The sequence below is a fragment of the Lissotriton helveticus genome, chromosome 10 (genome assembly GCF_964261635.1).
Source record: "Lissotriton helveticus chromosome 10, aLisHel1.1, whole genome shotgun sequence".
Classification (NCBI taxonomy): Eukaryota; Metazoa; Chordata; class Amphibia; order Caudata; family Salamandridae; genus Lissotriton; species Lissotriton helveticus.
The window spans coordinates 696,345,810-696,371,708 of NC_136071.1; the positions used below are offsets into that span (position 1 = coordinate 696,345,810).

Consider the following 25,899-nt stretch of genomic DNA (forward strand, 5'->3'; position numbering starts at 1 on the left):
GTCATAGCACACCGAATGGAGGTGTTAGTGATGATAATTCCCTCCTGTATGAGGTCATTGGCCCTGTTTTTATATTGGTCTGGAAGGTGCTGCAATAGGGTCTCTAGTTCATCGTAATGTGCCCTATCGTACCTGGCTAACAGAGCTTTAGTGTGGGCGATAAGCCATATGTTAGTTGCTTGTGACGAGGTTCATTTGCCAGAGGCGTCAAAGAGTTTGGACTCTTTATCGGGGGTGGCGCGTCCCCTGATGTCTGAGAGTTGGCCCTTTTCCTAGCATTGGAGACTGCTAGGGAACCTAAAGGTACGGGGCCCTTAATTTAGACTGGGTCCGCAGGGGCAGCTTTGTACTTTTTCTCGAACCTGGGGTTAATAACTCTAGCCCTCACAGAATCTATAAACACTTCAGGTGCATGCTTGATGACCCCTTTTAGCATAGGCAAAATAGAGGTGGACCTTTGTGAGGTATCAAAAGTGTCCATTAGAAAATCCTCTTCCACTGGGTCTGTATGTAAGTTAACCCCGTGGTATTGGGAAGCTCTGTGGAATAGCGGATTGAAGCCCGTTGTGTCCTCTGGAGGGGAAGGCCTAGAGGGGTAGATGTCCTCCTGTGGAACATTAGGGACATCTGACGTGCTGTAATCGTCCCAGGGATCAGGGGAAGAAGGTGGACTAGGATCCCCTAGTGGCTCTACATCCGCACCCCCGTTTCATTAAAGGGGTCATCGTCCCTTGGTAGAGGAGATGGTGTAGGAGAATGGTGTGGAGGAGGAGGTGGTGGTGAAGGGTCCCTGAGGTGAGATGTAGCAATGTCCCTCTTTTTAGGTGGTGGAGCCGGTGCAGGCGTATCCAATGGACTCTTCATTCAACTTAGTGCGAGTTGACCAGTTTTAGGGTATTTTAGAAGAGTTTTTTGTCTAGGATCTGGTGTAAAAAGTTCTTCTGATGGAGGCTGGTCTTTCGGCGCCGTTCGGTTCGGTAGCCTTACGCGGCGCCGACTCCGGAATGGTTTTGTGGTCTTTTGGCTTGGAACTGTGATATTTTACAGTCTCTGTGGAACCGGTTGTTTTTTCGGTTCCGAAGCTTTTTTCGGCTCCAAAGGTTGTGAATCCGAACTTTTAAAGAGCAGCTTTTGCTTGGCTCAGAGTGTTTTGAGGACACTTCTTGAATGGAGTCCTTTCCATGAGCCAGATGCCAAGGCAGGCCCGAAGACCCTCGTCGAAGATCAGAATTGAGGACTTTGAAGTTGTAGACATGTGCGACGACTGGTGTTCGTAATCGAAAACAATACAGTAGAAAGGGTGAAGGATGCCGCGTTAAAAGTGAAATCGATGACGGTTCCAAACTGGAGCACAAGAACTACATCAGAGCCCGATGGCGGAAAAAAACAATCTGAAGATGGATCCGATGCACTTGCGCACTAACATCCACAGGAAGAGTCACCTATCTCGTGACTTCCAAACAAGGACAGCACAACAAGGTCCACATCTGGAAGGTATCTAAACATGGACTTAGGATTTGTACCTTGATCAAGAGCAGGAGGACTTTGATAATCACAAAATGTACTTGCTCTGTGCTTGGAAGGTTTGCATTGCCACTGTTCCTCCTATAGAACGTTATGCCCAGATGGGTTTATTTAGAGAGTGCACCTCAAGGCCTGCACTAAATTAGTTCTGTATGAGATTAAAGCTTGCTTTGTTTCTGCTCATGTTGTACCTATTCTGTGCGACTGAGGTTGCAAACGATCAAGGTTGTATGTATTCGGAGTGAGTGATGTTTGAATATCCGCTGCCATGCTGTGCCTGGTCTCTTTATGTAACAGCTATTTGCATAATTTCTGTTGATCTGTAGTGTGTGTGTGTGTGTGTGTGTGTGTGTGTGTGTGTGTGTGTGTGCGGGGGACTCTTGCACTGCAGGGGTCTATGCTGTACCTCTCCAATGTGCGAGGGATGTCTGGAGTCATGCCTCCTATTTGGTACATGTTCTGCCTCTTACTGAAGCTTCAAAAACAGTTTCACTATATAAGTGTCATAATGATTGGTCTAGTTAATGGTTTTCTAAAAGCAGATCCAGTAGGTGAGTTTGCATTCTCTGTTTACGTTGATTATTTTGCATCTCTTGTAGGGAAAAATACAGTTTACTTTGTAAAGGTAAATTTATTTAAAACGGAGGCAAAATATTAATATAAACAAAGTTAGGTGAGAAACAAAAATAAACATTGTACAAAAATTTTATTTTTCAACTGTCATAATTTAACAGAACTCACTTTCTACACCCAATCATACTTTTGTCAAAGTACCAGATATGTTACAGCATTTAAACCAGGCAAAAATCAGTCAACCTAATATGGGCTTTTAAAATTATACTATAATACAAACATAATTTATGTTTATTTTAACAAAATTACACATCCTAAAAAGATGCAGTTTTTCACATTCCTGCATTTCTGCTGTTGAGAAGCCAAGGAAAATAGATGGAAGTAAACAGCGCCAGCAGGAAGTCTTCATCGCATTATGATGCAGTTGAATGGCCAAGTTTTAGAAAGATTGACGTCATCAGGAAGCCTGGTAGACATCAAGTAAACTTATATGTAAGACTGTTAAGGAGATAACTTTCAATAAGAAATTTTAATTCACAAATGAAAAAATATCGATCAACTTTTAAAAGAAAAAAACTGAGTCAACACATACATTTTATTGTTGAAGTGTTTACATGAAATTTGCTTTCACAAAGTTGCACTCCAAGGAGAGGCCAACGCCAGAGTAACAACTGCGGGGTTTGCCAATATTGGATTCCTTCAAATATTCATGCTACAACACCACTGCAACACTTAAAGTACATACATTACTTTTAAGGCAAAATAATTTGCATACATCAAGTAAGAATTAGTACAGTTCAGACAGACAAAAATGTTAAAGAGTAGAAATGTAATTAACCACTGAGCGATACAAGCTCACTTCTACAATAGGCCGGTCTGCCCAACCCCGCTTCAAGAAAACTGCCAACATATGATAAGGCACCGCCGGGACAAATATTGGACTTGCACTTGAAATGTACGTTCTCTACCCACACACAGCTATATCAAGTCTGACCATACTTCTAAGATGGCTCACACCAACAGATGCATCCTGTTCACGAAAGTTACAGTAATTGCAATGTTAGTTTCCATCAAGCCAGGATATTTTGAATTCATTTTGCTGTGCTCTAGGGAGAAGAAAGATCGAGTGGAAACCACGTGCCATCAAATGCAGTGCTTAAAAAAAGCATCAGGCAAGTGAGATATTTGCCCATCAAAACAAACTAGGTCTGCCACACCTTACTGAAGAGGGCTAACCAAATGCCCTGAGCGAGGACCTGTACAAGCGAGAGTCTAAACGGCACTCATGTCTGAACACTAGCCAAAATCTAATAAGGGAATTTGCTTTTGTGACAAACTGATGAAACCATTTTCTATTGGTCTGCTTCAAGTGCAAACCCTTGACAAACAGATAGATAAAACCTTTTTTAACCAACTATACCATGTACAGCTACAATTCTGCACTGGCACTTTCTTTACAAGTAAGTACTCTATAGCAAAGATGGATTGAGGGTGGGAGGGTCGCAGTTTATCTGGAAAGCTTGGAATGGTTGAGAATAAAGTCTTTGTAACCGGACAGGATTTCTTTTAGCAGTACAGGTACTGAATTCCTTTTGTTGACGCTTTTAAGGCTCTGTATATACTCCGCGACAATGGTTCCCTGCACCCAGACCTTGAAGTATAGACAGTGAGAAAAAAAGGATTTTGAAGTCTAGCCAGATTTTGACTCACGGTGTAGTATAAAAGGTACTCCGCTTCACCAATTTCACAGCTTAAGACAAAGAGTGCCTCTCTCTAGCGAGAGAAAAAAATGTTTGGCCTGAAGCAGATTCAGAATGGGATGACAGTATCCAAGTATACGCTCCAATTCAGTCTGCTCTGGAAACTATAATAGGCATCTATCAGCATGGGTACATAGACTGTCACTTGGCTGTTTCTTACTGAGGAACAAAGGCAACATAGGCATTTCGGAAAATTACAATATTTATAGCCACTTTATAGCAGTTCTGAATCTTGTCAACACATGAAACACCTCAACTGGAGTTCTGCTGCTCCTTCTCATCTAGAACATTGTCCTGGAAAAGATGCTGCCCATGGCAAGTGTGTTTCCAGGTTGTATTAACTACCTAAGGATCTCTTGACATACTGGAATGACCACAGTTCACACCATGGAGAGGGACCATAAATTCTAAGGTTATCAGAGAAATGTTCTTTAAGCCAGTTTGTTTCATACACCTTTCAACCCCAGCACGACCGATAATTCTCAAAGAACCTTCATGAAAGTCTTTACTACTTTTCTAGGGGGGTCAGGGTTGTCATGTTCTGAGTTTGCACAGTCCATTTGGCACCTTGTTATGTTAGGGGCACAGATGGTGCACTGTGAGTTAGTAGGACTAAGCGCAACATATCTAGATGGTGTGCACGGAGTCCGTCTTGCACACTTCTGATGTTTAAACAAACGCACAGTTTTTACTGTAAGTATAAGTCGTACGATAGGAGTTCCTTCAAGAACAGCAGCCTACATTGCTGTTGTAAACATACCAGTGACCCACTAGTGCATGTTGCCACATCATCTTCTTCATTTGTTTTCTGACCAGAATCTTCCTCTCTTCTACCTGACCTTACAAACATGCCCTAGCTCCGCCCCTTTCCCGTATAAATTGCTCAGTCAGACACAGCTTTTTGTGCCTCTAGCTGTGAATGATCTGCCTTTCTACAGTTTACACCAGCAAAAACACTACATACTTTTGCAGTACGTTAACACAGTAGTTTTTTTTCTTTTTTTTGTGTGGAGTTTTATATAGCGCGAACTAGACCTGACGGTATCGGAGCGCTTTACATGAGCACCAGTCAGGTTACAGACGGACACATTCATTTTGTTAGGCACGGGGAGATTATAAGTGATTTGCCCAGAATCACAGAATGTTTAGCGTCCCTGCCGAGACTCGAACCCGGTTCCCCAGCTCTGATGTAGACAGCCCTAGCCGTTTGGCCACATTCTCTCCCCAAAGGTCGAGGCCTTTAATCATCCCCATTTTACCAGGGGCAATTTGGCGGCTTTTGAATCAACTGGATAGTAATGACCTTATTTTTTTGTTAGATTTTTATTTAATTGTATGTTCCTATAAGACCATAGCCCAAAGTACACTGGTTGAAATTTGTGTAATCTGAATAATGTACCCTCTAATTGAGTTATGTCAACAGTGGGTGTCTGCTGCAATTCAACTCAAAGGTATATCATTACCCTGGTTTGAAGGACTTTTGGAAGAGTTACAGCCGTAGGAAAGTGCAGGCAACACTATGCAGTGTCGGATATGGAGGACATTTTGAGTCATTCAGGGATGTTTACTCCACAGGCATGTGTTTACCACTCGGAGAAGAATGGCAATACAGTGTCTATGTGGGCTACAAAGTAATTATTTTATTATCATTATCCCATCTTGGCACTTGTTGAACCAGTGATATCAGTGCACCGTCAAGATCACTGTGGCAAATACATGTCAGACAGTGCTGTGTGCTGTTATGACAAAAAGGTGTCGGACCATGATTTTCCGAACAGTATGGACCAGCGGGCATTCCGATAAGCAGATAAAAGGTTACAAAAACAATTATATAATTCAGACGTTGGCTCGATTAGCATTCAGTAGGAAAACTAGTCATACACACACCAAACTATATAGGTTTGAGAAACATACAAGTGTTCCATACGACTGAATTTGCCTCAAAATGCATTTTAATGCCCTGAGGACCAATAGTGCAAGGTACAAGATGAGAGACCGTGATGGCAAACCACCAGAATCACAGATCTTTAGACTTTCACGTCTTTAATTAAAGGATATGACTCATAGTCCAGTGTTTGAGTAAGTACTCCAGTCAAAACAAACTCTGCATTATGGACATCTGGAAATAAAAAAGAAACAGATTATAATATAGGCATACGCTCATTCATTCCACATTAACCAGAAAGCAAGTACGTTGGCACATGAAACATACCTATATTCCTTGCAAAGTATTCTCGGCACAAGTGGAGGTCATTCTCACACGATATTAGGATTATCTCTGGTAAACTCTAGAAATAATAAAAAGATTGAGTTAGACAATAAACCAGACCTTCAAGCAGGCATGAACATTCAAGGGGTAAACACTTGTACCTACTTTGTTCTGTTTATGTTCCATCAGTTTGCGAATGGGAGGCTGCTTAGATAACACTTTCCCTCCTGCGCTTTCCACAATTGCCTTCATGGTTGAAAGACTTGGACAAATACCAGGTGTGATGTAGAAATATTTTCCCTGATTAAAATAAAACCAAGACGGTAAAAAAACAGGAAAAGATTGTTTATTTCATGCAATTTTCAAGAACCTTCTTTAAGACTGCTTTGAATGCAGCACTCAAGCGTATGTACAGATTGAAAGAATTGAGTGTACAAAAAGGGAGGTAAACAGGAGCATTTGTCTAGAAGGAGATCCTAGATTTAACAGTCCAGTCTGCTTTTATATTCTTCATCATGGCAATCGGGTAACAGATCTGCCCAAACTATATGTCTGAAACAAAAGGCCAACTTTGCCTTCGATGTTGCGGTCAATACTGCTTTCCTCGACCCTACTCTCAGCAGTACCTCTGGATTTAATACGTGTTCCCGAATCAATATTTCTCTTGGGCGACTGTTGTGTATACACAATCATTTTCTCGAAAAAAATATTTCAGTTGTTAACTCTCGAGCCCCATTGCCCCTCCAAACCTCCTTCACCATACCTTAAAGCCCCATATTGTAAAATGTCTTTTTAGAAGCACTTCGGAGGAAAAGGCACGCCCCTAGTACTGCATTTATTCACCTTGTACATAAAAGTCAAACGTGTCCTTCTACCTTTATTTCACTTTATGCACATATTTCTTGGGCCTCTCTTCGGAGAATGTTACTGAAACATTCACAATTTTGGTAATATTCTCTGGGATACACCAGTCTATCTGTAATCTTCTGAAGAAATAGCACAAATGGCAGGATATACTACTAGAATGAGCTTACGCTTCTCATATGTACATTGGTAAGGAGAGTTACTTAACAATAACAATACTTCTGCAGCTTCAGGCCACTTTATGTTCACAAGCTGTGCATTATACAATCTCGTGGCTGGGTTCAGAAAGGAGCACTTTTTAAATTTGTTTAAAGAATCGACGATGAAAGGAGTCAGGATAATGTAAAATCAAAATGTAAAACACCAAAACATTGTTGCTGCTGTACATAACTCTGCAATCTAGTGGTTGGATCCAGAACTGTATCCCTAAAACAAAGATTCATCTCTGGGAATCCACCATAAGCGGATACAGTACGACCCACACTGACCGCTAGTGATTTGAACCCAAATGTTGGGCTAAAACACAGCTTGGGAACGTAAAATAGTCACACTCTGCAGAACACAACTTTTCCATTTCATCATGGTGCATCGTTCTTTATACATTTTATTGCTCAATCTCTAAGGCTTCTCTTTGTCACATAGGTTTCATCTCTTGTCTCTCCCATAAAGGACCAGGTGGGATGGCCACACTCTAAATAGAAGACTTTGCACTTGGATGCACCTCTTAAATCATTCAGTTTTTTAAAGTATGCCTTTTTACATGGTCTCGGAGGGAATCCGTGTAATCCCAATTTACAAAAAGGAATTGTTTAACTTCCATGTCTTGCACTGTTGTAGCACCTAAGGATTGTCATTTGGGCGATTGATGTGTCGTCTCAATGACATCAAGTAAAATCTGTAAGCAAGCACACAGTGCTGTCCCTTGATCAGGATCTTTCTGGCCCACTTCACCAACCAACCTGACATACAAAACCACTGATCAATATGCGCACAGGTCAACCTGCCACACAAATCACAAACATGTTCAAGCCTTTGCCACACCGTCAATTTCCCAGTTACAGCATTGCATTTCTCCAACAATGGTACAATGACACCCTCATTTTTTTTTCTTAAAAGCCCGCTTTCACATCACCTCTATACGTAATGGTACATAATATTTAGGGAATCATTGGATTAAAATACTTGTCTTGCAGGGCTCTGACATCTAAAGAGTTGTTAATTTCAAGGTTCTTAGTATCCATTTAAATGGATATCGATCAAGACATAATTTACTGTACAGTGACAGATACCTTATTGCCAAGACTCTTATCCTTATTCTAAACCTATACACTCCTCTTAACGGGTAGGACAGAGAATAGATCATTCACAGAGTGGGCAAAATACCACTGCTAGTCCTTCTAATGGGAAATTAATAAAAATTATATTCCCGGGTGAGCAATAGGTTCTACATCCATGCCGGAATTTCCTTAGCAGAAGGCGGATAGGGGAAATCTTCAAACTTTCTGCTCAGAGTTAGCATAAAAAGCACATAGTTCAGTTCCACTTGTCATACAGATCCTAAGCTAAGCTTCCAAGATGACTGGCAAAGGAGATGCAGTCATTCATTGCTTCTAGTACTCTCATCATAATAGATGAATTTGATTTCTTGTATAGGCAACTGTCAAAGTCTAATCATTACATTAACAATCACATCAGAAGACATTAAGTCAGTCAGTCAAATACACTTTATTCGATTTTTTAAAAAATCATAAAAGGATTAAAACATTTATGTACATACGTAAGAACATTATAAAAGCATCTACATCATGGGTTACAAAAACGCCGTAGAGAGCAGCATAATCAAATATGTACACATGATCATAATATACACAGCGTAGATAGTGCATGTAACTAACAAGCATACGTTGTGCTATGTTAAAGTGCACTGTTTTGATTTAATTCTAGTTGCCGCTACTAGAAAGCTAGCCACGGAGAATATAGTGTGGATGTTATTTAGGCACTGAAGGTGGACTAGGGCCGGCCTCACATAGGTGAAGCCTGCCTCCCTCAGGATGGGTACCAGATATTTTCGCCTTATATCAGTAAACAATCCGCAAAACGTGATAAAATGCATGGTATCCTGCATTGAAAATTTATCACAACTACAAGCAGGACCCTCCTCAGGTTTAGCCCACATTTGATAGTTACCCAAGTGGTAATGGATCAGATTGAACCTAAATTTGATTAGAAGCAGTCTATGGAAGGGCTTGGTTACAATCGTGAGATATGGCTCAAGCGAAGGAGAAGTCATTAGCATGTAATGCGTTCTTACAGAGGGTTTTAACAATTCCTGCTCTTCACGAGCCAATCTAGCCCTATCCAAGAAATGCCTTTTGGTCCAATTTATGTCCTCACTCCTAATGCTAGATGGTGGAAGGAAAAGTTCAGGGCGTCCTAGCAAGGCAAAGGTTTTTCTCAAGTATTCCAACCAGGGTATTTTCCTAACACAGTCCAATGACATAACATCAGTTAAGATTGCGTGGTTGAGACTTAACTCCTGGTTGAGCCACGTCTTTACCCAAAATATTAGAGGGGCCAGGTTAAGTTTGTCAGTTACATAGTACAGACCCACCTCGCAATGTATTGAAAAGGTTAGTGTGGACTGCGGGACAGACAAAAGCTGTCTCAAGAACCTGTTCTCAGCCCTTTGGATCAGGTCGTTAGACGTATATCCCCATAGGGGTGATCCGTACGTGGCAATTGGAATGCATTTGGACTTGTAGATTTTCAAAAAGGCCTCCATAGGCCTTGCCCCTAGCCTCTTCGAAAACCCCATTAGAGCAGATGTTGATCTAGCCATGGATATACTCTTTGCCCTCACCTGGGGGCCCCCACGTACCCCTCTCATCAAAAAGCACCCCCAGGTAGGGAAAACAGCAACCCTGGAGACCACGTCGCCCTTACACGCAAAGGTTTAAATTTTACGTTTTGTCCTGTGACAGCCAACCACCATCGTGTGAGACTTTTTGGCATTTATTTTTAGGTCCAATCGGTCCATGAAAATGCCAAAGGAGTCCAGCAGCCGCTGGAGGCCCACCCCGGTGCGAGCTATTAAAACTGCATCGTCCGCGTATAGGTGAGCTGGTATTTTAGCTCCTCCTACACGCGGAACGTCCCCCTCCACTAACTCAAGGTGATTGCCCAAGCCGTTGACATAGAAGGTGAAAAGGAGGGGGGCCAAGATACAACCCTGGCGCACCCCTCGTTCTGACTTAAAACGACTCGTGCATCTCCCCTCCTTTGTGACCCGGATTGCTGCGAACAGGTCCTGGTGAAGAGACGCCATAAAGTTTTCTAGGGATACGTCAATCCCTATCTCTAAGAGAATTGCCCAGAGCTTAGCCCTGTTCACCAAATCGAAAGCCGAGGAGAGGTCCATGAATGCCAAAAAAAGCGACCCCTCCCTGGCTACCGTGTATTTGGCGATTAACAGATGTAAATTAGAGCACTGATCCAGGGTACCCCTCTTGGCTCTAAAGACATACTGAATGTTAGACAGTCCCCCACCTCTCTCGATGTTGTCCCTTAACTTAAATAATAAGACTCTGCCTGGTATCTTAATCGCAGAGTCTAAAAGAGAGATGGGTCTATAGCACCCCGGGTCGTTACGCTGCCCTTTTTTAAGGATTGGCACGATTATTGATGTAGCCCAGGTGGTAGGGAAGAAATTCCCATTTGCTGCCCTAAAAACATTAGTGAGCACCCCGGCCCAAAGCTTTGGGGAAAGTCTATAGAGATCGGCCGGGACACCATCAGGTCCCGGTGCCTTGTTCTTGGATGTCTCTATAATGGCTCTCTCCACTTCACCCTGGGTAAAAATAAGGGAAGCAGACCTGGGTACTACCCGTGGGCCTCCTTGGACTGCAGAATCTAAATCCCCACACACCTGCCTAAAATGCTGCACCCAAGTATCATCAGGGATGACGCAGTCCATGTCGTTATTATCTGAGTCAGAGAAGAAAGGCTGTTTTTTTATGGCCCAAAACTGGGAACTGTCACGCAATACAGTTGCATTTTTTTAGGGCAGACTTTCTCCTATTTATTGTAGACTTATACTCCTTCCTTAACATAGCTACAACTGTCTTGTCTCTCGGGTGGATTTAAGTGCTTGCAATAACACCTTATGGGCTCTTGAGCAATTAGAATCAAACCATCGATGTTGTTTAATACACCCCGAGCCTGGCCTGACAGTAAGTGCCTTAGAAATTTGTGTGCATATAGCTTCAAAGGCACCCATGATCTCATTGTTTGTAGCGTTCGAGTCCTGACAAATCAACATATTACACTGAATATTCGGGAGTAATTCCTCCAAAAAGTTTTCGAGAACCACCTTCTCCCATTTCAGCCTTCTCCCTTGATCCTTAGGGCTTAAGGCCGGGCCAGGTTGAACTTCTAGTGGCTTAACTCCCAAGGGGCCTCCCCAATATAACTCGAGCAATACAGGATTGTGGTCACTATATATCGATACAATTGTTTTGTAAGACGCAACCCTGTGTAAAATGCTTGGGGTCAGGAAGATATAGTCTATCACAGACCCCGGATCAGAGCCTTTATAAGTAGCTATTCTTCCCTCTCCCTTGGTGATATGTGATTCAAAGAGGTTAAAGTTGGCCAACATTTCCCCAAGAGCCTCCCCTGCCTTAGTATGCTCAAAGTGGGGAATCATTGTGCATGCTGGGCCCTCAGGCTCCCCCATATTGTTACATAGATGAACATTAAAATCGCCCATTAAAATGAGCTCAAACGAAGTATGAGTGTTTTGACTAACCATTATTAAAAAAAATTCCAGGGCAGCCATATGCTCGTTACCATTTTCCCTAGCCCAGGAGTTATAAAAATTAATTAGAATAATTTTGTGACAAGGGGAGACCTTCTATTCCACAATTAGGAGATTAGGGGAGCAGGATTTAACCATGTGGAGGGTGCCCTTAAGTTTTAATGAAAAAAGGATTATAAGGCCACCCTTGGCCCTACCGGCAGGACTTGCAGTGGCCGGAACAATGAAACTGGTAAAACCATCCAACCAAAAACTAGGGGAGGTGTCCCACGATTCCTGAATCGCTATAATGTCGTAACTGCCAACAAAGTCAACCCAGGCTGCATCTGCCCTCTTTGCTCTGGTCCCTGCTACATTCCAGCTGATGATTTTACAAACAGCTGGTACATCGATGACGGGAGCCCTAGGGTGGTGGCAGTGCTATGGGCTAACTGTCAGTCCAATTCCTCTAACTCTGAGAGTGGGGCAAAGCGGTTGCTTAAAGCTGGTCCAACACCTCTCGTGAATATGGATAATGGTGGGGGGGGGGGGGGGAGAAGCCACCCGGGGGCCTATCCCCCTACTAGGGAGATGAGTAAGTGTAGAAACCTGCTCTAACCCCTCCAGCTGGACAATTCATGCTGCCCCCTACAGGAACATGGCGGTATGCCCCAATGTGAGTTGGTGGCGGTGGGTCAAAATAGCCCAGGGGTACCGGCCTCATGTGGCCTGAACCACAGAGCTCCGAGCCATCCCAAAACAGGCTATCAGCCTGGTTGTAACAATTAAAATGAACTACCACACAATCTCCTTGAATGTTCTTAGGACGCGTCCCAATCCACCCCACCCTTCCAGCCATAATAATTCTGCTTGAGATATTAGATCCGCCACTACTAAAGTCATCGCACCAGGCTCTGGCCTTTGTTAGCAGGTCCCGAGCAGATTCGCGCTGTCCCTCGTTTAGTGGTGAGACACCCGTGAATATTGCGACTAAAGGTGCAGCCTCCGGGGGCAAGTTCAGTATCACCTGTGATTCTTTTACTCACCTGCTTGGGACAAAACTAATGGGCTGTAAGACCTTACCCATGGACCGTGTGGCAGGGTGTATAGCCTCGCTGCTAAGGGGAGCTGTATCTAGGACCCCGCTCCCATTGCTACCTGCATCCTTCCCAGTATTCCCCCGCAGCTGACCACTGATGCCAATACCCTCCTTCGGGCATGTGCCCTGCTGGACTGTGCCAAGGCTATGTGATACTGGTGCTGATGTATGACCCTGAACAATTTTATCAATCAATGCACATTTCTTCAACAGGCCTGTGAGACAGGTATTTAAAGTTTCTACGATGTCTTTGGCAATGCCCACTAACAGGGGCTCAATGCGATTTACAAATAACAATTCCAACTGCGCACCCAAGTTTTCATCTGACACATTTGCGGTAATGGCGTTGCCCTCTGTATTTTTCCGTCTTTTGTTTAGGTTCTTGCCGCTTTGGTTGAGAGGTATTTCCCGAGTTGTTACAAGACGGGTGGGGGGGGGGCGGGTGCTGGCAGCACTGTTGGCGGTGGATTGACCACAATCACCTCTGGCTGTAAGGGGATATGGGATAAGTAGGCAGTGTCAGAGTTGTTACTGTTTGAAGATATAATAGGGCCCAGCCCTAGCTCGTGCTCGGCGCTAGCAATTTCTTTTGTTAGTGCTCCCACAGCAGAGGAAAGGTATGATATGATACTCTCAGAATGTCTTGGAACCTTTGCATTTTTACCCCCCTCCGCTCCCTGCAGATTTTTCTTGCGCTTACCCATTACTCAGGTGATGTTAGAGAGAGGGCCCAGCCCAGCCCAGCCTCCTCTGGCCTCTGACGGCCACAGACGGCCCGCACTTTGCCCGGGCTTAGACCGTGGGCGTCGCGGAGGAAGCTGCCGCAGTTTTAGCGCCTTCGGGCGCGCAGACAGGAAGTGGGCGGTGCTGGCCGCTGTGCTGGCTGGGAGCTGTAGTTCCCCCCCACAGCGGCCGTGCAGTGTGGCAAGCAACGGCGGCGGGGGAAACACGCAGCGCCAGGGCCCCAGGAGCGAGTGATGGTAGGTCTGCCTCGACCCTAGCAGAGTCTCCTATGTTCCCCGCTCCTCAGTGGAAGCTGCCGCAGTTTAAGCGCCTCTGGGCGCGCAAAGACAGGAAGTGGGCGGTGCTGGTCGCTGTGCTGGCTGGGAGCTGTAGTTCCCCCCACAGCGGCCGTGCAGTGTGGCAAACAACGACGACGGGGGAAACACGGAGCGTCAGGGCCCCAGGAGCGAGTGTTGCGGCGAGTGATGGTAGGTCTGCCTCGACCCTAGCAGAGTCTCCTATGTTCCATTAAGTCATTTTTGTTTTACTCTATTCTAACTTTAGAAGTGTGTGCTACTAGAGGTGGCTCCCACTGAAGCAGGAAGAGCTGCACACCTCAGCTCACTTTCCTTGAACTGCTTTTAGGTGGTCATATATTAAAACAATCTATGAACTAAATAGCCAAACACTCCTCAGCTATTTGTGCGTTTTCTGTAAATACTTATTTCTTGTATATACATTTTCTTAAATGGGTATTTATGCAAGTTTTGGCTCCAGTGTAATATCTGAATATAATATCTGAATATTAGAGCAAGCAAGATTTCTTGCTACGGTTATTTTTACGGCGAGGTTTTACTTCAGTCAACTATTTGAAAATAATTATGCATACTGAGAGCTTACCCTGAAAGGCATAGTTCAATCCTTAATAGGTCTTCGCTTACCAACCTTTACCCACACCGAAGTACCACACACACTTTTTTCTGACCTGAGAGTATCTGCTACACTAGCAACCAAGAATAAATGTTATTTTCCAAACCTATGCTATTTAAAACATAAAATATCTCAGCCTTGGCTATAACATGTTACTATTACATGCATTGCAAAATGTGCACATAGGCTGCATCTCATAGATCTGTAGATAAAGAGAAGATTTAGTAAGGCAAGTCATTTATGCTCTTGTATCACCATTGCGTTTTTGTTTTTTTAAATATTACCTGGAAAACAGGTGACGGATGGCCTCCCAGATAAGATCACATCACATTTTCTCTTATAAAAAAATATATTTAAAAAAGTACCTTAAACAGGGGGGTTACATGAGCCTTCTTTAAAGATTCCTCAAGGCTAAAGGAAAATAGCACCTCCGCTTCAGCATCTCGAAGAATGAAGTTTTGCTCATCTAGGAGATAAATAAAAAAAGACACTTGCATCACCAATGTGCAAATACGCATAAACAAAGATTTGAAACCAATTTAACATTCACTCCTTAACGGATTTTGCAGTGCCAATTTGGAAACATGCTATGTTGCGTTGTCATGAGACATGTCGCATAGTCACTAGCGGTAGTAAAATGTACCATAACAGTACAATTCCTCAGTTTTAAAGCAGTGTTATGTTCATAGATTAATATGCTTGTGTAACTGAGGCGTTGATCTTGGAGTTCAGTGGTATGTTGTGTATTAGTAGTAAAGTCACACTTACATCGAACTAAACAGAAAACATTTGCTTTAATATCCCAGTCATCTCATTAGAAAAGATGGATTCTAAACAATGAGGTGAAAGCAGACTGAATTTAGCTCGCCATGGGGCTACCATACGTCAGATTTTCTAAAGCACAAGTGTAGAAGGAGAGAATGTTTAAAGCGTCTTACTGTGGAGAAGGGACGATTGAGTGTGAATCTAATGCAAGATACCACAGCTAGAGAAGTGTAGTTACAGGTTAGTTTATATCCAGCATTGGATTTTTATTAGATTGACATGCTTGAATCAGGGTAGCTAGCAGTACGAAACACATATCAGACTATAGTTTTATTATATTTTATACAACATCTGACAAATTGTGCTATAATATCCTGATGAAGCATAAAGAAGAGGCATTCCTCAGCCAAACAGATTATAAAGGTCTGTCTTCCCAACCAGTCTCTATAAATGCTTCTGTATGCATGAAGTAATGCTTAACAAGTGTGAGGTGGCTCTTACGTACTCCTGTTTTGCAGATGTGAGCGATAGGGCCCCCAGCACACACGGCCAAAGTTGTTGAATCACTCCTGGTGGAATGAACTGAGATAGGTTTTCAGTGACCGACTAGCTTTGAAATGGCTGAAGTCATCCATCTCATTGTTGCCTGTTTGGGGATAAACTATTCCTTTTTTTGGTAGGTCGGACACCACAAACAATTGGTCTCATTTTCTTTGTTTCGTCTAGATACTGAATATCCAATGAACATGAATAAAGAGTTCTTTCAGGCACAGATGTGGCATTTTAAAAATAAGGTTCGATAGTCCCAGTGTTATTCATTTCAATGTCTGTTGATATCTTTGAAATAAACTTGTTGGTTCTCAGGACCACTTACATTTTTTTTTTAAGGAAATGGCACTTCAATAGCAAAGGCTAGGATCCAAGCAACACTTCCAGCTGATGTTCGGTTTAACAACAATGCTGTCGTCCATGTAATATGTTACATGATCGCCCTATGTATCGATTCAAATTATGGTTTTATCATTTAGGCAAGTCCTATAATGGAGGTAGGCATCGCATAGGAGGAAATGCCCTGAAAAGTACTTAAATTAACTGTTTGACGATTCTGGAAGCCAATAGGAAGGTGGAATCCGAAGAGCAACAACCTCTTGATATGGCCAAGGGAATATTAACACGGGCAGGCTTGAATCCTGCTTTAGCTCATTACAATAGACAGAACGCGGGTCAAATGTGACAAGATGCAATCCTTTGAAATGGCACTAAATGCATAATGTGCAATATGCACTAGCCGGGTGCAGAATATGTTCGCAGTCTTGAGGAACACCTAAACCTGGAAGCTTCAGGTGTTCAGAAGCCATGATGTCAAATGCGGAGATTCTGGATTGTGATGAGGAATCTGGCCCATGTCCCTGAACAGCAAATCATGCAGACTGCTTAGATGAATGCATGGAGATTCTGCAGATGAAAATAGCTGGGAAAACCAATAATGATGAGGCCATGCCAGTGATAAGAGACACCGTTTGCATGGTTCTCTCCTGATTTACCTGTGGTATGAGAAGACACAATGGAAAAGTGTTCGTAAAGATTTGGCCATCACACTAAAACGTTGCTCGTCGCAATCCGGTGTAGCACCACTTTAATGCATAGAATCTGCATTTTTTGCTCCAAGTCGCAAATAAATCAAACACCAGATGGCATCAACTAAAGAAAGATCTTCCCTGCTCTTTGGTCACCACCCACTCATGGCTGACATCTGTCGTTTTGCTGAATGCATCCACCTATGCATTGGCTATTGCAGCTAGGTCCAAGCAGGCACGCTGGTGGAGAACGAAGAGGAGGCTTGTAAGATTTTAGTCACTATGGGAATCGCCTTGATCTATCTTCTAGGCGGGTTTCTTTGAAGTCATAACAAACAACCTGTTCCATTACTGAAATAAGAAGGTGACATTTCTCTCAAGTTCTTTTGACTAGTGTATAAAACTAGGCTATACATGGTGGTTCATTGATATGGAGTGGTGCTGATTCTGTAGTAATTAGTGGTATGCAATCCCACTCATAAGCGCCAACCTAGGAGTTGATGTTTTGCTTTGTCCAATGTGTATATATACATGCTTTTTATTATGTGGGGATTTTAACACTAAGATTGGTGAAGAGCCAACAGAATTAGGCTCTCGAGTTCAGTTACAGAAAGTGCACCACGGGATTCCAGGTTGTTGGAGTTGGGGAATTCTGTTGCCTAGTTGGTCCTTATAGATGTAATTAACCACTATCAGGGTGTAGGGCCAAGTAAACCAACCTACAGAGGAGGGGGTGGGGCATCAGTCATTGATAACATATACACCTCTAAGCACTTCCTCCAGTGGAGCATCAGTCATTGACTACATATTCACCTCTAAGCACTTCCTCCAGTGGTGTTTTAACAGTGCAGTAATAGAAATGCAGTGGAGCAACCACAACGCTCTTTAGATTAAAGGGATTTTCCTGCTGAGTAGGGACAAACCATCAATAGTGTGCAATGAAATTACCCAACATTCAAAAGACAGACTCAGGCTAGTTTGGTACCTTAAGGATCTCAATACAACACTGTTTTTTCCTTTAAAGTTTTATCAGTCTTATCAACTCTTGTGCACTCGCATTAAGAACCATCTGTTTAAACACTGTTATCCTGTTTCAAAACACCTATGTTGGTCTGATGGGAAATGTTCAGCGGCCAATCGTCTTTTGAGGAAGGCACTGACTGGGACCCCTAGAAGTGCTGGGGAGGTCTGGGAGGCCAGGCTGGACTATAAGTGGACCCTCAGGGAGAGGAAAAGTGTCCTACATAAACGGGATTGGGAAATTCTTCAATTTGCAGCTGACCAGAATAGCAGTAAGGTATTCTGGGATACACTCAAAATGTTCTGACAGTGGGTAACCTTCCCCCCCACACACAAACTCCTGGTCTGTAATATTCTGGACCAGGAGTGGGTAGTATTTTTTCACCATTTACCAACTGCCAGAGGATGGGGTGTGCAATGATAGGTTTCAACAGCACTTATGTTACTCAACTCCTTTCCGGTTTTCACTCCAGGAAGTGGAGAACACAATCAGACTTCGTTCAAGCGGGAAAGCCCCATGGCCTGATGGGATCCCTATGAGTTTTCTAATGTGTAAATCTAGATCTGTGGGGATCCCTGCTCACTAACCGATTTAATAACTCCTTGTGTACAAGGGTCCCGGAGTCCTGGATCCTTTCTACTCTTGTACCTGTATGAAACTGGCTCTTTATATAGTGGACCAAAAAGGGGTACACTGTGTATAGAGTCCAGGCAAACCCCAAAGGGCACAAATGACACCCCAAATGCTTTATTTTGTGGTAGTGTGGGAGAGCAGTTAGGCATATTAGAGTGTAATGCTAAGCATCTATTGCACACACAAAGGCAATAAGTGAGACCACACTCAATAAATAACATACTTTTATATGAATTTACATACCAAGATCATCAGAATCAAGTATGTAATTTTCGAGCTATGAATTTTTACAGTTTTCAAAAGTTGACAGAACAATTTTGGGAGCTGTAAAGTTATTCAATGGGGGGAAACGTACTGCATTTGGGCACTTTACAGAGACTTATGGGACTGTTCCAAGGCCACACCAACAGGTCACCTCAGGAGGCTCTGGGATATCCAAGTGCAGAGGTGTGTCATGGCATCGGGTGTTGCATTCACTTCAATGGAAGAATGGTCCAGTTACAAAGAGGCTGCAAACATGGACTGGGGAACCAGAATGGGAGAACCTACAGGGGGCTCGACTCTTGAGATGGTTGAGCATGTGGGGACACCTTTGATCCACTTCTCCTATGGCTGTGGGATCTGGTGCAGTGGTGTCTTGGCGTCAGATCCGGTGCTGGAGTCTCTCGCGGTTGGAAGGGGCCTGCAGTACGAGGCTGCAGGCAGGGACTGGAAGTCCAGTCTGGGAAACCCATGGAGGAGTTTGGCTCTTGTGGGTCTGGGGACCCAGGTGGCACCATCAACTACCTTGGACTCTGGGTCTGGAGCATGGGTGCATAGGTGGTTTGAGGCGTCGAGTGGCGGTGGTTGCAGACTCACTCTTCCATTTCTGCAGAGGAAGGCAAACAAGACAGCTGCTCTACTCTCGATGCGGGTCTCACTGTCCCTGAAGTCCCTCGACATGCAGGTCGGTCTTCCTCGGCGCTGGTGTCCGGACTGAACAAAACAAGCCTTGGTTGCTGCAAGGGGTCCAGTACCTCTCGTTTGTATTGTTGTGCTGTTGTGTACAATGGGTGTTTTTTAATCAGGTTCTTACCTGTTTTTAAAAGCGCGTTAGCGCCCTCATTCCTGCACTATAATTGTGCCCCCCACCGCTTGCAGAAGCGGAGCGCTGTCACCGGGCATTAGTGTTTCTGGACAGGAAGTAGGGCCGCCATATTGGGGCTGCTGCCTTGCAGCGCGCCAATCCACTCAGCGCTCTAGTTCTCCGAGGGGAGAACGAGGAGGCTGTATTTAAAGCTCGCTTCCTCCGCGCAGCGGGGACGCGCAGCGGTGGCGCCTGACTCGCGCCTGAGTCAAGCCAGAGTCCTGCCCGTCTGCGCCCGTCAGCGTCCCGGAGGCGTTTCGGGCGGCAGGTGGGGCTCTGTTCCTCTAGTATGTGTAAATCTGGCGCACTTCTGGTGCGGTACACATGTGAGGAGTTGCACTCTTTGAATTATAGGGAGAGTTGTTGCTGTTCTGTCTTTCCGGGCCGCCATAGGGGTAAGTCTCGCTGCCCGGGCTGTGGCTGGCGTCCTAACCGGGCTTTGTCTTCAACCCCGGCTAGTATCATAGCTGGCGCAGAGTATGCCTGCATGCTGCTAAATACCAGATCAGCGTGCAGTCATGCGCAAGACATCTTCGAGCTTCTCGAGACAGAGAAGCCACTCTGTTTAATGTTGACGGAGACTTGGTGGGGAGATTCCTCCAACCCCGATGTGGCAACGGCAATCTCGCCTGAGTACAACATCTTCAGGAAGGACAGAGCGAGGGGCAGGGGCGGTGGGGTCGCTCTGGTGGTGAGGAAGGGCACGTTGTGCACCGTCTTGCCCACGGAGGATATCCGTGGATCGGAATCGCTGGCTTTTTCACTCACGCTAGCGCCGCACCAGTCAGTGAAGGGGCTGTTGGTTTATCGACCCCCTGGACCGCTCGGAACTTTTTTTGCCGACCTGGATTCGGTGCTGTTGGGTCTGGCTCTGAGAGCAGAACATTGCTTAGTGGCGGGGGACTTTAACATCCGGATGGATGACCCGTCTGACCCTGCTGCCATAAAGCTTTCTGAAGCCATGAATCCACTGGGCCTCATACCTCATTTGCAGGGGCCGACTCATGCTAAGGGACATACCCTTGACCAGGTTTTTTCTACATCCCCGCTGGTGGTGAAAGAGATTCTCCCGGTCTTGTGGTCTGATCACTGGCTTGCCAAATTTGTGATCAGTGGCACTGCCAGGTTGTCCACCCCTGTCCCACAGCAACGGGGACGAGCTTTCAGAGCATTTAGTAGAGTGACCCCTGAGATACTGGCTCAGGCGGCTTTGAATCACCCTTGTCCTCTCTCAGGTGAGCTGGAGAGGGACTTGGAGTCCTTGCAAGATTGGCTTACGGAGAGGCTTAATGACCTGGCCCCGATGCAGCCCCCCCGCTTGACATCAAAGCGGGTGTCGGCCCCTTGGTTTACTCCTGTACTGTGGGCTATGCGGCAGCAGTGCAAGGTAGCCGAAAGGGCCTGGCGGGCTCACTATGACAGCACGGACAGGTCTGCCTATAAGGCTGTGGTTAAGGTCTACCACCGGGACATCCGCCTCGCAAAGAAGGCCTATCTCGCGGGGAGAATTGAAGCGGCCGGGAATTCCAGCAAGGAGATTTTTACCATCGTAAGAGAATTCATTTCCCCTCGGACCATTACATCGGAAGAGGTGCCCTCAGGTTCCTGGGCGGCGGATCTTGCCTGTTTTTTTACTAGCAAGATAAAACTTATACAGGACTCCTTTTCATCTGTAGGACCTGTTAGGCCGCCGGTGTCCGAGGTTGGTATGTTCTCCTCGGTTGCGCGGGGCGCTATGCTGGCCGAGTTTCCATCTTTGTCAGCCCCCGCCTCTCTAGCGCTTATGGGCAATTTAAAATCTGGGTCTCCGTTGGACCCATGCCCAGCTAAACTTTTGGGTAAATTGGCGGAGGTAATCAACCCACTGGCGAACCCTCTCCTCAACCTATCGTTGAGTCTGGGAGTGGTTCCGTCAGAGTGGAAGAAGGCCATGGTCATCCCGCTACTTAAAAAACCTGGCCTTGACCCAAAGGTCCCAGCTAATTATAGGCCGATTTCGCTGCTGCCGGCCCTTGTAAAAATCTTGGAGAAGCACGTTCAGTCGGTGCTCTCCAATTTTTTGGAGTCCCATGAGATCCTGCATGACTCTCAGTCAGGCTTTCGCTCTAATCGTAGCACCGAGACCGCGCTCCTTGAGGTTTCTGAAACCATCAAAGGGGTGTTGGATACCGGGGGCAAAGTCATGCTGGTGTTGTTGGACTTGTCGGCGGCTTTTGACACCGTCCCCCATGATGGCCTTCTCGCAAGACTCTTTGAGATTGGTCTTCGGGGGACGGTGTTCAAATGGTTTTCGTCTTTTCTAGCCGGCCGCCGGCAGACGGTCTGGACACCACCTGACTCCGCCGTGATGCCGCCATTGGGAGTCGGGGTCCCTCAGGGCTCTATTTTGAGCCCGACCCTTTTTAACATCTTTATGACCCCGCTGGCGGCGGTGGCGGAGTCATTTGGTGCCCGGATCGTGTCGTATGCCGACGACACCCAGCTCCTTTTCTCTTGCGAGAGGGGGGCTGACTTTGACGGGGAGAGTATCCGGAATTGCCTTGGGGCGGTGTTCACATGGTTCCAACTGAACAGCCTCAAGTGCAATTCCGATAAATCGGAGGTACTCTTCTTCGGGTGCGATATAGAGCCCAGCTGGCAGGCCTGGTGGCCCGTCGACATGTTCCCACCATCTGGCTCCTCCCCCATGGCTAAAAACCTGGGGGTTAAGATGGACAAGGGGTTGACGATGAGAGCCCAGATTCTTGGGGTGACCGGCACCTGCTTTGGCCTATTAAAAATGCTGCGGAGGTTTTTGCCTCTTTTGTCAGAGGAGCATAGGAAGCTGACTGTGCAGGCTCTGATAGGCTCCAGGTTGGATTATGCCAACATTCTTTACCTGGGCCTACCAGAGTACCTGCTACAGCGGCTTCAAGTGGCGCAGAATGCGGCGGCCAGGGCCATTTTTGGTCTAAATAGACGCAGCAGCATCTCTGGGCTACTGCTGACGCTGCATTGGCTACCCATCTGCAAACGGATTGCCTTTAAGGCTATGACCTTAGCCTATAAGGCGCTCCATGCGGTGGGGGCGAAGTATCTCCAAAAGAGACTGGCCTTTTACCATCCGACTCGTTCGTTGAGGTCTGAATCTCTACTCTTGGCGGCGGTCCCTCGTGTTAAGAGGGCCCGCCTGGGTGGCCGTTCCTTTAGTTTATTGGCCCCACAGATGTGGAATTCGTTGCCGCTCCCACTTCGGGGAGCTACTACTCTTCTTGAGTTTAGGAAAGGGCTCAAAACCTGGCTGTTCTCCCAGTAGGCCTCCAGGTTGTTCCTTTGTTTTTATTGTCTGTGTGCTGTTCATTTCTTTTAACTGTGTTATGTTACTCTGCATTATTTCCCCTTACCTAAAGCGCCGGGACACTCTTTTTGTGTAACCGTTGCGCTATACAAAACAACAAATAACATAACATAACATACCTTAGGTGTTGGTACTGTGCGACTCCAGTCAATACTGCTATCCCCACACTTAGAGGGAGGACGAATCGGACCCGTAGGAGCACTACTACCTTTTCCTGGGCGGCTGCTGCGTCAGTCGTCCCCATAGGCGGCAGGTGGGTGTATCAGGTCTTGCTTTTTTGATGCCTGCAGCTGCACTGGAGCAGCTCTTCTTCTCCAAGGGAGTTTATTTGGCAATTGGCAAAGCACTGGCAGCCCTCGGGGGTTCTTGAGGTCTGCACAGCGGCAGGACGAGTCAGTTGCTCCACGAGGATTGGGTGCAGCAATCAGCCTGGCAGGGATGGCGCCCAGTCAGTCGTGCTCCTCGGTTCAGCAGTCTTATTTGTCCACTTATTTTAGCTCGCAGAAATCTAAAGTCCTGGTATCAGGGGGTCCCCTAAATACTCTATTTAGGGACATTAAGGGGAGTGAGTGGCAGTATGGGCTACTTACCCCTGGGGTTACCACACCCCTTAGATGACTACTTTCTTTGGGGAGTGGGCATCACCCCGTACCAGAATTCCTAATTCCACCACATACAAGATGGTGGAATTTTTAAAGTCATTCACTTCAAGTAGTCACCCCAGAGCTGTATCCAGCCTGTCAGAGCAACACCTCCTGCATAGCTAATGTTTCCGCCTATCCAGGCACCAAATGAGCCCGGGTCAGGGGGTTTGGCATCCCTCGGAGGGAAGCCAGATTTGCATACCAAAAGCAGCAGCCTCCGAAGCCCCCGGCCTTGGAATGCACATTTACAGTTCATCTCGCTGGAAGGGGGTTTAAACACCCTCTACAGAGGCAGGCTCGTTTCCTGACCTCCTGAGAGGATTGGCCTACACCCCTGGGAAGTCAGAAACTAGTCTGTGGTGGCAGGCCGGTCAGGATCCGTCAGCCAGCACACTAGTAGTTGGCAGGTTTTCAGGGGGCACCTCTAAGGTGCCCTCTGAGTGCATGTATTAATAAACCCATCACTGGAATCAGTGTGTGTTTATTAATACGAGATGTTTGATAACAAACACCATATGTTTCAGTGAAGCCATTATGTAGCTCAGGAAACGTGTTGCCCCTGTGACTTCCATGCCCTGCCTGCAGCCTCTTACCGCAAGTCTCCTCCAACCGCGCGAGACTCCAGCATTGGATCTGACGCCAAAAGACACCACTGCACCAGAGCCCCACAGCCGGAGGGGAAGTGGACCAAAGGTGTCCCCACATGCTCGAGCATCTCATTGGGCGAGCCCCCCTAACTTGATGCTATCAAGTACTCTGGGTGAGTGTGTAGAGTAATAACAAAGCAAGTTTTAACAGATGTTATACCTGACTGCCCTAGTTTAGCCAAGGAATGTACCCTTGTCCTGACTGTCAGTAAGTCCCTTGCTGACATCGGTCTCCCCAGAATGCTTACCGCTCCTGGCACCATTATTAAGCTTGATAAGAGGTTGGTTAAGTCCTGTCACAAGGAGTTCACCTTCTACGAAAAAACACAGGAACACTCCATTTGTAATTATTTTATCACTTTAGCGACTGGAGGCCTAGCACTATATTTAACCCTGGAGCTTAAATGCTGGGAGAGGTCTCTCCTTTGTGGATTCAGGTCAGGCGCTGTGTGGCGTCTAATGTGCTTCTCTGAGGCGGCGAAGGTGTGGGATAGTTATTTACCTCCTTGTCCATGTGATGGCATGGAAAACATTGCTGATATATATATATATATATATATATATATATATATATATATATATATATATATATATATAGTTTACCAATTTTAGCGCAAATGTTTTCAACTGTCTCGAGCACAACCTGAAGTCATTGGCTTTTAAGAAACGCAGAGAGGATTTAATGTATTTCCAGATGTTGTGTAGCCCAGACATCGGTTATGGTGTTAGCTGCCTCCTCAAAATGCCTGTCGGTAGCCCATTGTATAAAGTCCAGGGGGGGTAATGGGCATGAAGGTAGTCCGGAGCTTTGTAAATACACGTTACCAACAACTAATTTTGCACTAATCTATGCTTATTACCGATTTTATACTGATGTTTTTATACAATTGTTAACTTTGATGTGTTTTCTGCATCCTACAGACTGTTAAACACAGAGCTGGATGACTTGTACAACCGCCCCCTCATCATGGGCTCCAAATCTCTTGGGAGCACCCCGAGATCCCTGCCCCCACCATATGATCAACCTGGGCAACAGCACCATCAGCAAGGAACTTACCATCCATCATAAAAGCATCCATCCTGCAGGGGAGTAAACATGCAGAAGTAAAATCACTCCGCAAAACCCCACAGCTGACCCTAAGGACCTCAAAAACTATCGTCCCATCTCCCTGCACCCATTTCCTGCAAAAGTACTGGAAAAAGTAATAAACCTCCAGTTATCACCCACCTACAAATCAAAAACTCACTGGACCCCTACCAATTCGGTTTTGGCTTAAATCACAACACAGAAACTGCCCTGAGCGAGGCAACAGATGACATCAGGACTCACTAAGCCCAACCCTATTCAACATACACATGCTCCCCTTGGCCAGGTCCTATAGCATAAACATAATCTCCTACGGTGACTACACTCAGCTCATCCTCTCCCTATCCTTAGATCCCGCCAACACAAAATCCAACTTCCACAGGTATAGGACTAGCATCTGAAGCTGGATGCAGAACAGATGTCCTCAAATTAAACACGGGCAAAACAGAAATACTTGGAGCAGCAACTCCCCATGGGACGACTCGGCCAGCGGAACTCGGACCCTCACCCGTAGATCATGCGCGAAACCACGGAATCATACTTGGCTTCCTCATGATGAGGAAGCCAATAAACGCGGTTTTGTCC

General features: G+C 45.6%; 1 protein-coding gene across 2 annotated transcripts in view; it reads right to left on the reverse strand.

Annotated features, from left to right (window-relative positions):
• Positions 1-2,213: 2,213 nt before the first annotated feature.
• PAXIP1 (PAX interacting protein 1) overlaps positions 2,214-25,899 on the reverse strand; it is a 179,008-nt gene continuing 155,322 nt past the window's right edge. Inside the window, exons 17-21 of one of the 2 annotated variants that reach the window (XM_078663248.1) lie at positions 14,843-14,943; positions 6,232-6,366; positions 6,070-6,145; positions 5,919-5,976; positions 2,214-2,595 (exon numbers count right to left, since the gene is read on the reverse strand). In XM_078663248.1, coding sequence (XP_078519374.1) covers positions 2,574-2,595; positions 5,919-5,976; positions 6,070-6,145; positions 6,232-6,366; positions 14,843-14,943 — 392 coding nt within the window. In that variant the 3' untranslated portion in view covers positions 2,214-2,573. Of the gene's footprint in view, positions 2,596-5,911; positions 5,977-6,069; positions 6,146-6,231; positions 6,367-14,842; positions 14,944-25,899 lie in introns of both variants that reach the window. The other variant, XM_078663249.1, reaches the window with a different exon arrangement.